General features: G+C 38.0%; 1 protein-coding gene across 1 annotated transcript in view; it reads right to left on the bottom strand.

The window, feature by feature from the left end:
* TRPM8 (transient receptor potential cation channel subfamily M member 8) overlaps nucleotides 1-12,027 on the bottom strand; it is a 657,600-nt gene that overhangs the window by 4,574 nt on the left and 640,999 nt on the right. Inside the window, exon 24 of the mRNA XM_058185213.1 lies at nucleotides 4,467-4,500. Within this exon, the coding sequence (XP_058041196.1) occupies nucleotides 4,467-4,500 (34 nt within the window). The remainder of the gene's footprint in view (nucleotides 1-4,466; nucleotides 4,501-12,027) is intronic.

Genomic DNA, 12,027 nt, shown 5'->3' with positions numbered 1-12,027 from the left:
AAAAAGTATCAATTAGTTGCAGTCAATATTTTTTAAAAATCAAAGTAGACACAAAGCTCAATTGGAGTTTGAATTAAATTATTGACATGCAGTGCAGATATAGAAATTGCTTCACTAAATTCATATAAGTTAGCTGGAGTTAATATAATTATTACAGAGGCTTGCATCAAATATGTGTGCATATAAAAATAAAAACAAACAGGAGAGAGACTTCCGGTCTGGCTCCACTTCGTTGAAAAGCACTCTTGTTTAGACTGCTAACTCCGTAGTCTGTAGAGCTGTCAGGACATCGTAAATCAATGTCCGACAGCTTGTAAATCTCTTCCCTTGGGCAAAGAGGGAGAGATGAGCATTCAGGCTGAAGTTGAGACACCCAAAAAAAGCCACAGAAAAAGTTTCTGGAGGCTTGAGGGGAGTGCTCCTTCCACAGCCTGAAAAGCTCCAGACTGGCGGGGCATATGCCTTCTGGCAGAAAAAACCGTAGCGTCCAGTCTCCATGGTAGAAATTGATTTATGATGGATTGTAATACAGACGGAGCAGAAACTGGAGTTCTAGCATTTGTTTGTAAGAAGACTGCAAGCCTCTGAGGATATATTTGTTGCGAAGATAGGAGAGAAGAAAGCAAATGGCGTTTTGTGGAATGTGTATATTGGACACGAAAGTTAAGGAAATGCTTATTAACAGCTAGTGTGGAACTAGAAGATATACAGGAAGATACTGACTAAATGGAAGAAATTAGAATTTTATGATTTATATTTTTTCTTCTTCTTTGGGATTATAATGATTTAGAAGAAAAGTTTTTTGAATTTTTCTTTTTTAACCTCTTTTTATCTATTATTAGGTTATATTTTAAAAAATGGCTTTTAAGCAAATAGTACCAAAAGTCTCTTAAAACTTTGAAATTTCTTCAGTTCAGATTGAAAATTAAAAGAAGAAATTAAAAAGGAATTAAGAAATTCTTTACAGGAGTTTTTGGAGATTCGTTTTTCAGAAATAGATCAAAAATTTGATGAAATAGAGAAAGAGATATTGGATTTTAAGGAAGTGGTGGAAGAGCAGAAGAGGGAAATGAAAATGGTAAAGGATGCAATTTCGCAAATATTAAGCTCTTGTATTCAGATGGAAGATAATCTTGAAGAAATTAATAAAGCTAATTTAGAGTTGCAAAGGAAAATAGAGGAAATTCAAAAGAATCAAAATAATTGGAACTTAGATACTAAGATGGAAGATATACAGGCAAAGGTAGATAGGGCAGATGAAGAAAGAGTAATATTACAATATAGATTAATGGAATATGCTATAAGGGTGAGGGGGTTGAGGCAAAGTAGGAAGGAAAATTTAAAAGAGATTTTTACGCAAGCCTTTGCTCAGATAAAGGGTGTGGAGCCAGAAGACTTTGAGATTAATATTGAAAGAATTTATCGTGTTAATTCTTGGTGGGCAAAACAAAATAGAGTACCGAGGGATGTGGTTATTTATTTTACAACTAAAAAGATTAGGTATGAAATCTTGCAAGCCTTTTATAAAAATAAATTTCAAATATTGGGACAAGATATAAAAATGATGAAGGAAATTCCTCCTAAAATGTTAAGAAAGAGAAGAGAATTTGCTTTTTTAGTGGATGAGTTTAAGAAACATCAGATATATTTTAGATGGGAAGTTCCAATGGGCTTGTCAGTGAATTTTAGAGGCAGAAAGTATTTTCTTAGTACAGTTATGAAAGCAAGACACTTCTATATTAATGTTTTAAAGAGTGGGAATCCTTTGTTGTTAGATGCTAAGTTAACTGGTTTGGAAATGATGGAAAATAGAATAGGAGAGGGGAGGAATGTTTAAGATGTGAATATGATGATTATGGTTAATTTTTGGAATTGATTTGTTTAGGATATAAATTATAGGATTTTTGTTATTTATGGTATAAATCTATGGGATGATATTATTTAATTGTGAAGGATGGAAAGTAAAATTTATGAATTTAGATAATGTGGATGTAATGATTTTAACTGTTTACTGTTATATTGTGGATGTAGCTTAAATGATTATTTGTTTTAATTGATACATTTATAGACAGCAAAAGTTATGAAATTAAGTTGGAAATATTGTATTTGAGAGATTTTATTCGTAATGATATTTGATTGATGGAGTAGTATTGGAAGATCGGACATTAAATGTTATGACAATTGAAGAAATATATAAGTGATGAGAATTTGAGTTTGAGAAGCTGGATTGTAATTTCAGAAATGGACTTATGAAATTTGAAGGAATATACAAGTGGTGGAAAAAATTTGAATTTGAGAAGATGGACTAATTTTTAAAATGGACTGTAAGAAGAACGGACATTAAATGTTATGACGAAGAAATATATAAGTGATGAAAATTTGAGTTCGAGAAGATGGACTGTAATTTAAGAAATGAACTTATGAAATTTGAAGGAATATACAAGTGGAAAAAATTTGAATTTGAGAAGATGGATTAATTTTAAAAATGGATTATAAGAAGAAGTAATATGTGAAGTTGGTACTGTTTCTTTTCTTTTTTCTTTTTTATTATTCTTTCTTATCTATTTTTATTGTGAGGGGATTTAAAGTTTTAAATTTTTGAGGGTGGGAGTTTATGTATATTTTGTATACTTTAGCTTGTGATTGTTGGTCATAATACCCGGTATTTGCTCTGGGAAGTCTGGGGGGGAAAGGGGGAGGAGAGGGGGGAAAGGGGGGGGGGAAATGATACATGGATTGTTTATTAATGTACAGTAATGTTTGAAGATATGAAAATTAAAATTTAAAATGATATTGGGGCTGCCCGACTGCCATTTCAGAAAGAAAAGGAGAGAGGTGTAGAAGGAGGGAAGAAAGTAGGTTGGAAAGAGTTGAGAAGGGGGAGGGGAATAAGAAGATTAGATAGGGTGGAAGAAGGGAGGAGTGGAAAAGGAGGAGAGGAAGTAGTAAAGTGAAGGAGATGAAGGATGGGAAAGTAGTAGAGGGTAGAGGGAGGTTGTGAAGAAAGGAAGTGACAGTCGGGCAGGCCTGAATCAGTAATAAATAAAAATTAATGATTAATGATGGATAATAGTTTGTACATAAATATGAAGTTGGAAAATGGAAATAAAAATTAAAAAAATAAAATTAAAATAAAAACAAACAGGAGTGTCAAACTCAATTTCATTGAGGACCACATCAAAGGGCCAGTTGCATGTAAAACTATGATGACTCACAGTGGCCAAGTGGGTGTGGCTGGGTAGGTGGGCTGGGTAGTCACAGCTGGATCTCCGTGACTGGGTGGGCATGGTTGGCTCAACACCACTCACTGGGCACAGCTGACTCAGGACTGAGTCAAAAGCTTTGCAGAATATGTAGATTGCATCTATTGTTTTGCCTTGATCAAGATTTGTAGTCCATATGTTTTTACAATGGAGAAGTTGTAAGTTGCATGATAATTTTTTCCTGAAACCAAATTGTTTATTAGAGAGTAGGTTGTTTTTTTCTAAGTGTGAGGTGATGGATTGGTTGATGATTGATTCCATGACTTTGCAGGTGACGCAGCACAGAGAGATTGGTCTGTAATTTTCGACTAAGCTGGGGTCTCCTTTTTTGAAGATTGGGATGACTGTGTGGCTAGTGACCAAAGTTTAGGAAGGGAACTGGTAGTGAAAGCTTTATCAAAGATTACGCTTAGTGGTTCTGCTATATTAATTGAAAGTTTTTTTAAGAAGTATGCACATAGTCCATCAGGCCCAATAGATAGCGATGGTTTCAAGTTATGAAGAGCTTTTCCAACATTATCTTCTGTGAAATCTATATGTGTTAAAGCATCGTACTCATTGCTGGTACGTTTTGGGAATGTCGGTTATGAGTCATTGCTGTTAACAAAAACTGAGCCAAAGAATATGTTGAAGAGGTTTGCTTTAACTGTTTTGTCATTGCATTCTTTGCTGTTAGAATCTTTTAGTAGTGGGATAGATCTTGAGTCTTTAAGTTTATTGTTGACACAATTATAAAAGGCACGATTCAAAGTAGATATCAGACTAAGAGTTATCAGACTACCTTTGAATGATTAGGATGTATTATTTCTGATTGTTTTGGGGGAAGTTAGGAATTGATGAGAGTTGTAGGAGTATAATTGAGTTAGGAGGAAAAATTTTTAGCATATGTTTGTTTTATTTTTAACTATACCTTGTTTGTTCTGGGAAGTCAGGGGGGAGGGAGGTTTGTGAAGGGAGGGGGGAGGGGAAAAAGGGGGGGAAGTTTTGTAAAACTTTTTCAATAAAAAAAAAGAATAATAAAATATTCAAATATAAATTTTTAAAATGCTTCACTTCATTTCAGCAATAAATAAAAAATACATTTATTCATTAATAAATCTGAAAGCAACAATATTCTGAAATTTTTTTATTGTTCTTGGAAATACTTTTGCAATGTTTATGAGTATTTCAAAACTCAAGTATAAAACTCCCCAAAAAACATACCTTAATTTCCAGTTGTCTAAATTGTTGGGCCATTCTGCAGAAAGAAATATAGCATTGAGGAATGTAGTTTTGATTTTAATTCTGACCACAAAATTATTTCTGAAAATAAGCATAACTGGAGATAATAAAGATCTTTCTATTTAGCACAGTCATCAAATTACAGTAGGTAGCTTCTCTAAATGCAGTACAATGGGAAACAGAATCCAGTACAATTTCAAGAACTAAATACCGTGTTTCCCCAAAAATATGACCTACCCCGAAAGTAAGTCCTAGCTTGATTTTTACACATGTGCCCACTATAAGCCCTGCCCCCAAAATAAGCCCTAATTAAGACTCTGCCCACTCTGGGGTTCAGGGGGTGGGGCAAGGCCCACAGGTAAAAATTAAGCTAGGATGGAGCTACCCTACTTACCAGGCCTTGCGCACCTCAACACCTGCCTTGCTGGCCCACTTCTTCTGCAGCTGGTTGAGCGTGTCGCCCCCAGCCTCTGTTTCACTGTCAGAGGCTTTCAGGAAAGGTCTCTGCAGCTGAGACCCAGGCTCCAGATTGATGCATGCGGTGCCTCCCAGCCTTGTTTCAGAGGAAAGGCCTCTGCAGCCAAGAAACGAGGTCTGAATTGATGAGCGCGTTGCCCCTGGCATCCGTTTCACTATCAGAGGCCTTCCAAAAAGGCCTCTGCAGCTGATAACAGAGCTATGGATTGATCCGGAGCTCTTTTATCGGCTGCAGTGGCCTTCTGGACAGATCAAAGAGGCCATCTATGTCAAAATTGAACAGACCCCTCTCAACAGAGGGGGAGGGATATGACATCATCTATCTCCAGGCTACAACACAGTCCTTTCAGCAGTTTCGAGAAAGCTCCACACCCATTTGCACCACTCAGGTGTCCTGGAAGACACAGATAAACTTCCAAGCGGTCTCAATAATGCTTTAAAAAGAATGCAAATGACCAGCTGTCTTCAAGGAGTATAAATCCTTCCATTCCCCACTATCCAGCCAGTGCTGAAGAAGTTTCTTGGATGAGAAGTGAAACATCTTCAAAGAAAAACAAAGTCCAGTTGCCTCTTGAAAAGCCTCCTTATTGTCAAGTGACTCTGGACAGCTTATTGAGAAGTTTTATATTTCATTTAGGGAAACTATTGTTGGCATTTATAATAATGAACCTTATTTATTTATTTAATTATTTAATTCATATGCCGCCGATCTCACTATCAAGTGACTTTGAATAGCTTACAATACTGTAAAAGCAAGTACAAAATATTAAACAATAAAATAACAAATATTCAAATAAACAGAGATTACATTTAAAAACCAAAATATAACAGGTTGGGATGGGATTCTTTCTGTTCCATTATTAGCATGGAATACCCCATCAGGGCTTCAGACCAAATGACAGAGCCAGTGTCAGGCCTGGAAAGTAAACTAGGCCTTAGGGTTCCAGACGCTGCCACATTTTTCCCCTGAGGGGAAGAAGGGGGGTTGAGGGGTATGGTAACATTCTTCAAGCGGTCAAGGTCGGATGGTGTTCACATCTGCAGGAGGAGTGGCGGGACGATATTCGAATGAACTGGGAGAACATGGGACCATGTGACCAGCAAAGAGGTTAGGGGGGGTGGGACTCTTGGGGTTTGTATAACTGGGAAAAGAATCCGGAAGTTCAGTTTTGGAATTTCACTCATCGTGTGCCAGTTTCCTTATGCTAGTAAAGAACTCTGAAAGACAATGGCTTCTGAGGTTTTTTTATGCAGAAGAGGTTTTTCTGGAACCTTGACAGCCAGGTTTTGAGGATTTTTTGGAAGGTCAAGAGGATGGGGCAGATCTCACCTTGAGGGGTGCAATGTTCCAGAGGGTGGGAGCCACAAAAGAAAAGGCTTTTCTCCTGGACCCCACCAGCTGAAATTCCTTGGACAATAGGATCTTCACATACCCCTTCTCCTGGAACCAGTGGGCCAGGCAAACTCCATTGGGGTGCGGTAGCCTGGACCAGATAGCCTGGACTCATGCCATAAAAGACTTTAAAGTAGTAACATCTTGGACCATGAGGCACACCAGCAACCAGTGCAGCTATTGCAACAAGGATGTTACATGGGCCATTTTAGGCTGTATCATGGTTGTATTCTATACCAGCTGTAACTTCTGAATATTCTTCAAGGGTAGTTCTATGTAGATCAAATTACAGTAGTCCAAATGCAAGACGACTACAGTATTAGTGACTGAGTACAGGGACTCACGATTCAGGAAAAGGTGCAACTGGTGTACAACAAAGGCTCTTAAAGCAGGAGTTGTGTTTCCAGGAGAACCACAAGTTGTGCATAGAGTTTGTCAACCATTTTTTTCCAGCACCTTCCCTAAAAAGAAAAGATGAGAAACTGGATGAAAGATTTCAGGCAGGTGGAATCTAAGATTTCAGACAGGTGGAACCTTTTTGAGGGGGCAGACCAGGTCCTTTTTGAAAGATCCTAGGAACAATAGGTCCTGCAGTGATTTATTTATTAATGCCTGAACCCACCTGGAGGTCACCTTCCTGGAGCTTTTCACCAGCCTAGAGTGACAAGGGTCTAATTCTACTTCTGCTGACAGCACTGAGAACCCTGTCCGCTTCATCAGGTCTGACAAAGTCAAACTTCCCAGGTAATCAGTTAAGGTTTTCTTCCCAAGCATCTCTAATGGAACTGTTCCACACTTGGACTCCAAATAAGAATGTATCTGAAAGAACTTGTCCATCAGATTTTCCATGAATTCCTTTGTATGCCCTATAGATGATCATCTGAGCCCTCCTACCCTAGAAAAACCAGATGACTCTGAACAGGTGACATTCTAACACAATAAGAATAGAGAAACTTTTGTCACTGTTAACCAACACAAGGTAGGCCTTAATAGCAGTTCTGATTCATGACTGGTCGGATTCATCTCTTGTTTTCCTCCAACAGCAGTCTAAGGGTCTCTTAGCCCTTTTCAACACCCTCAACTCCTCCACAAAACACAGGGAGCTATGTCAAGAGATGCCACATAGGCGCAATCCTGTCCAAAGCCTTAAATGCCCTCTTGATTCCAGATTGCAGTCAGAGTGTTGGCAGGACCATGTGGAAGAAAACACAGAATATTCCTTAGCTCCCTTTGGAACCCACTCAGGTCCATCAGTTGTTGGGGGCGGATTACCCAAATGGATCTAGTCTCTCTGCAAAGGGAGGCAACGTAAGAGAACTTCAAGGACACCAAGGCGTGATCTGGCCATGACGGGTGATAAGAATAGATTCCCCAGCATATTACACTGCCATCACTCCAACAAGAAAAAAAAATAATGGGGTATGAGTACTGTACTTGGCTGTGAACTTCCAAGCTGCTTCTGAAGCCAACCTTAGGGATGGCAAGTTGAAGTCTGGGAACTTCATCACCAATCCTGAGATGGCTGGTAAGTTGAAGTCTAGGGAATTTCATCACCAATCCTGAGATGGCCTCCAGCAGCTCAGTCAGGTAGGTTGTTACAGAGCAAGAAGACTCTAGAGTAGTATCAGTCCCAACTGATCCCATAAACCTAGCTTCAGGAAGCGGGTCTCACAATCAGAAACTTTGTGGAGCACGGTCACGGAAGGCCAGAAGAGATTCCCCAATAACAATTGCTACCCCTTCCCTACTCTGGGATTTTGGCTGATGTCAAACTTTCCAAGAGGAGGACTCTCCCTTCCGGAGTTTGTTTTTTATTTATTTATTTATTTTAATTTATTAATTTGTTTGTTTTTTATTTATTTATTTATTTATTTATTTATTTATTTATTTAATCAAGATGTAATAGGTAACAGATATAAGTATAAACATAATTATGAATACATGAAATGAATACATATAAAAGGGAACATTAGGACAGGGATGGTAGGCAAGCTGGTGCGCTTATGCACACCCCTTAGTGACCTCTTAGGAATAGAGTGTAGACAGTAGACAGTCTAAGGTTAAAATTTTGGGGTTAGGGGAAGAAATCACAGAGTCGGGTAGTGCATTCCAGGGGTTTTTATTTATTTATTTATTTTTATTTATTATTTAGATTTTTATACCGCCCTTCTCCCGAAGGACTCAGGGCGGTGTACAGCCAGAATAAAACAGTACAATATACAAATTAAGACAAAAGTTAAAATAACATATTCAATAAATGGCCGAAAATTTAAAACCATCAAATTTGACCCATAAAATTCATAAAAATACCCCAATTAAAATTATTAAAATTCAAAAAGTTTAAAAATTAAGCCAGTCCTGCTTGGATAAACAAGTGCGTTTTCAATTCACGGCGAAAGGTCCGAAGGTCAGGTAATTGATGCAAACCAGGGGGAAGTTCGTTCCAGAGGGTAGGTGCTCCAACAGAGAAGGCCCTTCCCCTGGGGGCTGCCAGCCGACATTGCTTGGCGGACGGCACCCTGAGAAGACCCTCTCTGTGTGAGCGTACTGGTCGGTGGGAGGCATAAGGTAACAGTAGGCGGTCCCGTAAGTACCCGGTTAATGACCCTGTTACTGAAGTCATATTTTCTGCTATCAAGTTTAACGCAGTTTACCACAAATTTATATCTATTGTGTGCTCGTGTATTGTTGTGGTTGAAGCTGAAGTAGTCATTGACAGGTAGGATATTGTAGCAGATAATTTTATGTGCTATGCTTAGGTCTGACTGAAGATGGCAAAGTTCTAAATTGTTTAATCCCAAAATTTGAAGTCTGGTGGCATAAGGTATTCTGTTGTGAGCAGAGGAGTAGAGGACTCTCCTTGTGAAATATCTCTGGACTCGTTTGATTGTATTAATGTTCAATATGCAGTGCGGGTGCCAGACAGATGAGCTGTATTCAAGAACTGGTCTAGCAAAAGTTTTGTATGTCCTGGTTTGCAGTTCAATATTACCGGAGAAGAAGCTATGCAAGATTAAATTAACAATTTTTAATGCTTTTTTGGCAATGTTGTTACAGTGAGTTCTGGCACTTCGATCATTTGAGATGAGTACTACAAGGTCCTTAACAGAGTGAGGATCGTCTACAAGGTCGTATTCGCCCAGTGTTTTGATTTTTTTTACCAATATGTAAGACAAAACATTTGTTGCTTGAGATTTGGAGTTGCCAATTGTTTGACCATTCTAATAGATAATCAAGGTCTTTTTGTAGGGTAGCAGCATTCTCAGTGGTGTTGAATAGTTTTACATGATCAGTGAAGATAACGCAGTTGCTTATAATGATCGCAAAGGTCGTTTACATAAAGTATAAAGAGTGTGGGTCTTAAAACGCTTCCCTGGGGGACACCGTTGTTAACTGGTGCAGGGTTTGATAGGGTGTTCCCTATTTTGACTACTTGTTGCCTGTTTGATAGGACCACAGCTATCTGTTGTGACCCAGGCCCAAGTAGGTAGTAATAAACTTAATCCGTGGAAAAACAAACAAACTTTATTTGAACAGCTGGGAATTACTTCATTCCCAGCGTCGTTCAACTCAAAGTAAAACAAATGCCTCCAACACAGATTCCTCAGCTATCTCGCAAACCTTGGTCCAATTACACAAACTGCCAAAGGCCCTTCCTGGCAAACGTCCAGAAGCCACAAAAACAAAGACGTAGACGAAGCAGAAGACGGAGCTACAACATTATTTTCCAGCAAAGCTCAAACGCTTGTTAGAGAGTAGGTTGTTTGTCTCTAAGAAGAGCATAATAGATTGGTTTATGATTGATTCCTTGACTTTGCATGTGACACAACATAATGAGATTGGTCTGTAATTTTCAACTAAGCTGGGGTCACTCTTTTTGAAAATATTGATGACTGTGGCTAGTGACCATAAACTAAGCCAGGAGCTGTATATGAAAAATATTTCATGGATTATGCTAAAAGTTTCTGCTATGGTAGTTGAGAGCTTTTTTAAGTAGAAACATAATCCATTAGGGTCAATGGATAGAGATGATTTTATATTGTGTAATGCCTTTATAATGGCATCTTCTGTGAAATCGACATGTATTAGATTGTCTCCATGATGCATAACAAATAGGTAATATTGTCACGTTGTTATTCTCCAATCCCATGAAAAAAGTTCAAGAGCATACAGATTTTCAAAGGAGGGATGCCTTTTCTTTCTATAATTATTTTTAGTTAAAAAGTCTTGCAATTGTCCTGAATTCCAGTGATGTAAAGATTCAGCAGGAGTCTTTATTTACTAGCTTCCATTCCACAGACCCACTGCATATGTATTAGTGAATCATAAAGAAAGGGCTCAGATCAGTGGTGAAATGTAAAATTTGTTACTACCGGTTCTGTGGGCATGGCTTGGTGGTGGTGGGGGTAATGTGACTAGGTGGACGTGGCCACCTTTTTTTCTTTTACTTTTAAAAGCATTTTTTCTACAACCTCTTCGGCCGTAAAAAAATGCTTTCAAAAGGTTGTGAATATCCCCGCAGAGTTGCCTGATTGTCAGAATCCTTTAAAAGCATTTTTTACAACCTCTTTGGCCAAAGAGGTTGTAGAAAAAATGCTTTTAAAAGGCCCATGCTCAGCTGAGCCATGCGATCATCAAAAACTTTTTTTTTACTTTTAAAGGCATTTTTTCGGCCGAAGAAAAAATGCTAAAAGCATTTAGCATTTAAGTAAAGTAAAAAAAAAACAACCTCTGATGATCATGCGGCTCAGCTGGGCATGGGCTGTGGGGGGGCAGGGAAATTTTTGCTACTGGTTCTCCGAACCACCTGCCGTTATATGGCTAATTAGAATTTAATTGTTATAATAGATATATTTTGGATAAGTTATAGGTGTAATTTTAATAATGTTATTTGATATAAGCAAGGTAAAGTGAAGATTTTAATTATTACAATTGATATATTGGATATTTGTAATATTATTTACAAATATAATAAACGTCAAATGTAATAAACGTCAAAGATGTGAAAAGATGGACTATTGTTTACCCTTGAAGGTTGGATAGAAAAATTTAAGAAATTAAGTTGGAAATATGAACTATTTTTGAGAGACTGCTTAAGGAAGAAAGACAATTTAGAAGAACCCATGGTGAATATTGGAATATTGGAAGATGGAACGTTGTTTTGATATTGATTGATGAAGGTTGGATATTAAAAACTATGTACTTTATTCAAGAACAAACACTAACTCAATCGGAAATTTCTGAGAACTCTAGGAGTGGAATGGTCTGATATATAATGGATTGGAAGAAATGTATTTTCTTTGTTTCTGGAAGGGGAGTTGAGGTTTTAAGGAGTGACTATGGATTATGATTTGTGTTATATTTTAATTTTTGTTGTTAGTTTTATACCCTGTATTCGGTTCTGGGAAGTCCCGGGGTAGGGAGGAAGGAAGAGGGGAGGGGGATGAGGTAGAAAATGGATTGATGGTCAATGTACAAAGATGATCGAAGACGTATAATTAATGTAAGATCGGAGCTGCCTGGCTACCACTTCAGAATGATGGGAAAGAAGGAAGTAGAAGAGAGAAGGAGGTAGGAAAGAGAAGAGGAGGAAGAGGAAAGGAAGGAAGAGGGATAGAAGAGGGAGAAGAAAGGAGTAGGGAGGAAGGAGGAGAGGATGTAGATAAGAGAGGG

The sequence above is a fragment of the Ahaetulla prasina genome, chromosome 1 (assembly GCF_028640845.1).
Source record: "Ahaetulla prasina isolate Xishuangbanna chromosome 1, ASM2864084v1, whole genome shotgun sequence".
Lineage (NCBI taxonomy): Eukaryota > Metazoa > Chordata > Lepidosauria > Squamata > Colubridae > Ahaetulla > Ahaetulla prasina.
The sequence above is the reverse complement of the archived record's forward strand: the minus strand, read 5'-3'. Positions and strand labels throughout refer to the sequence as shown.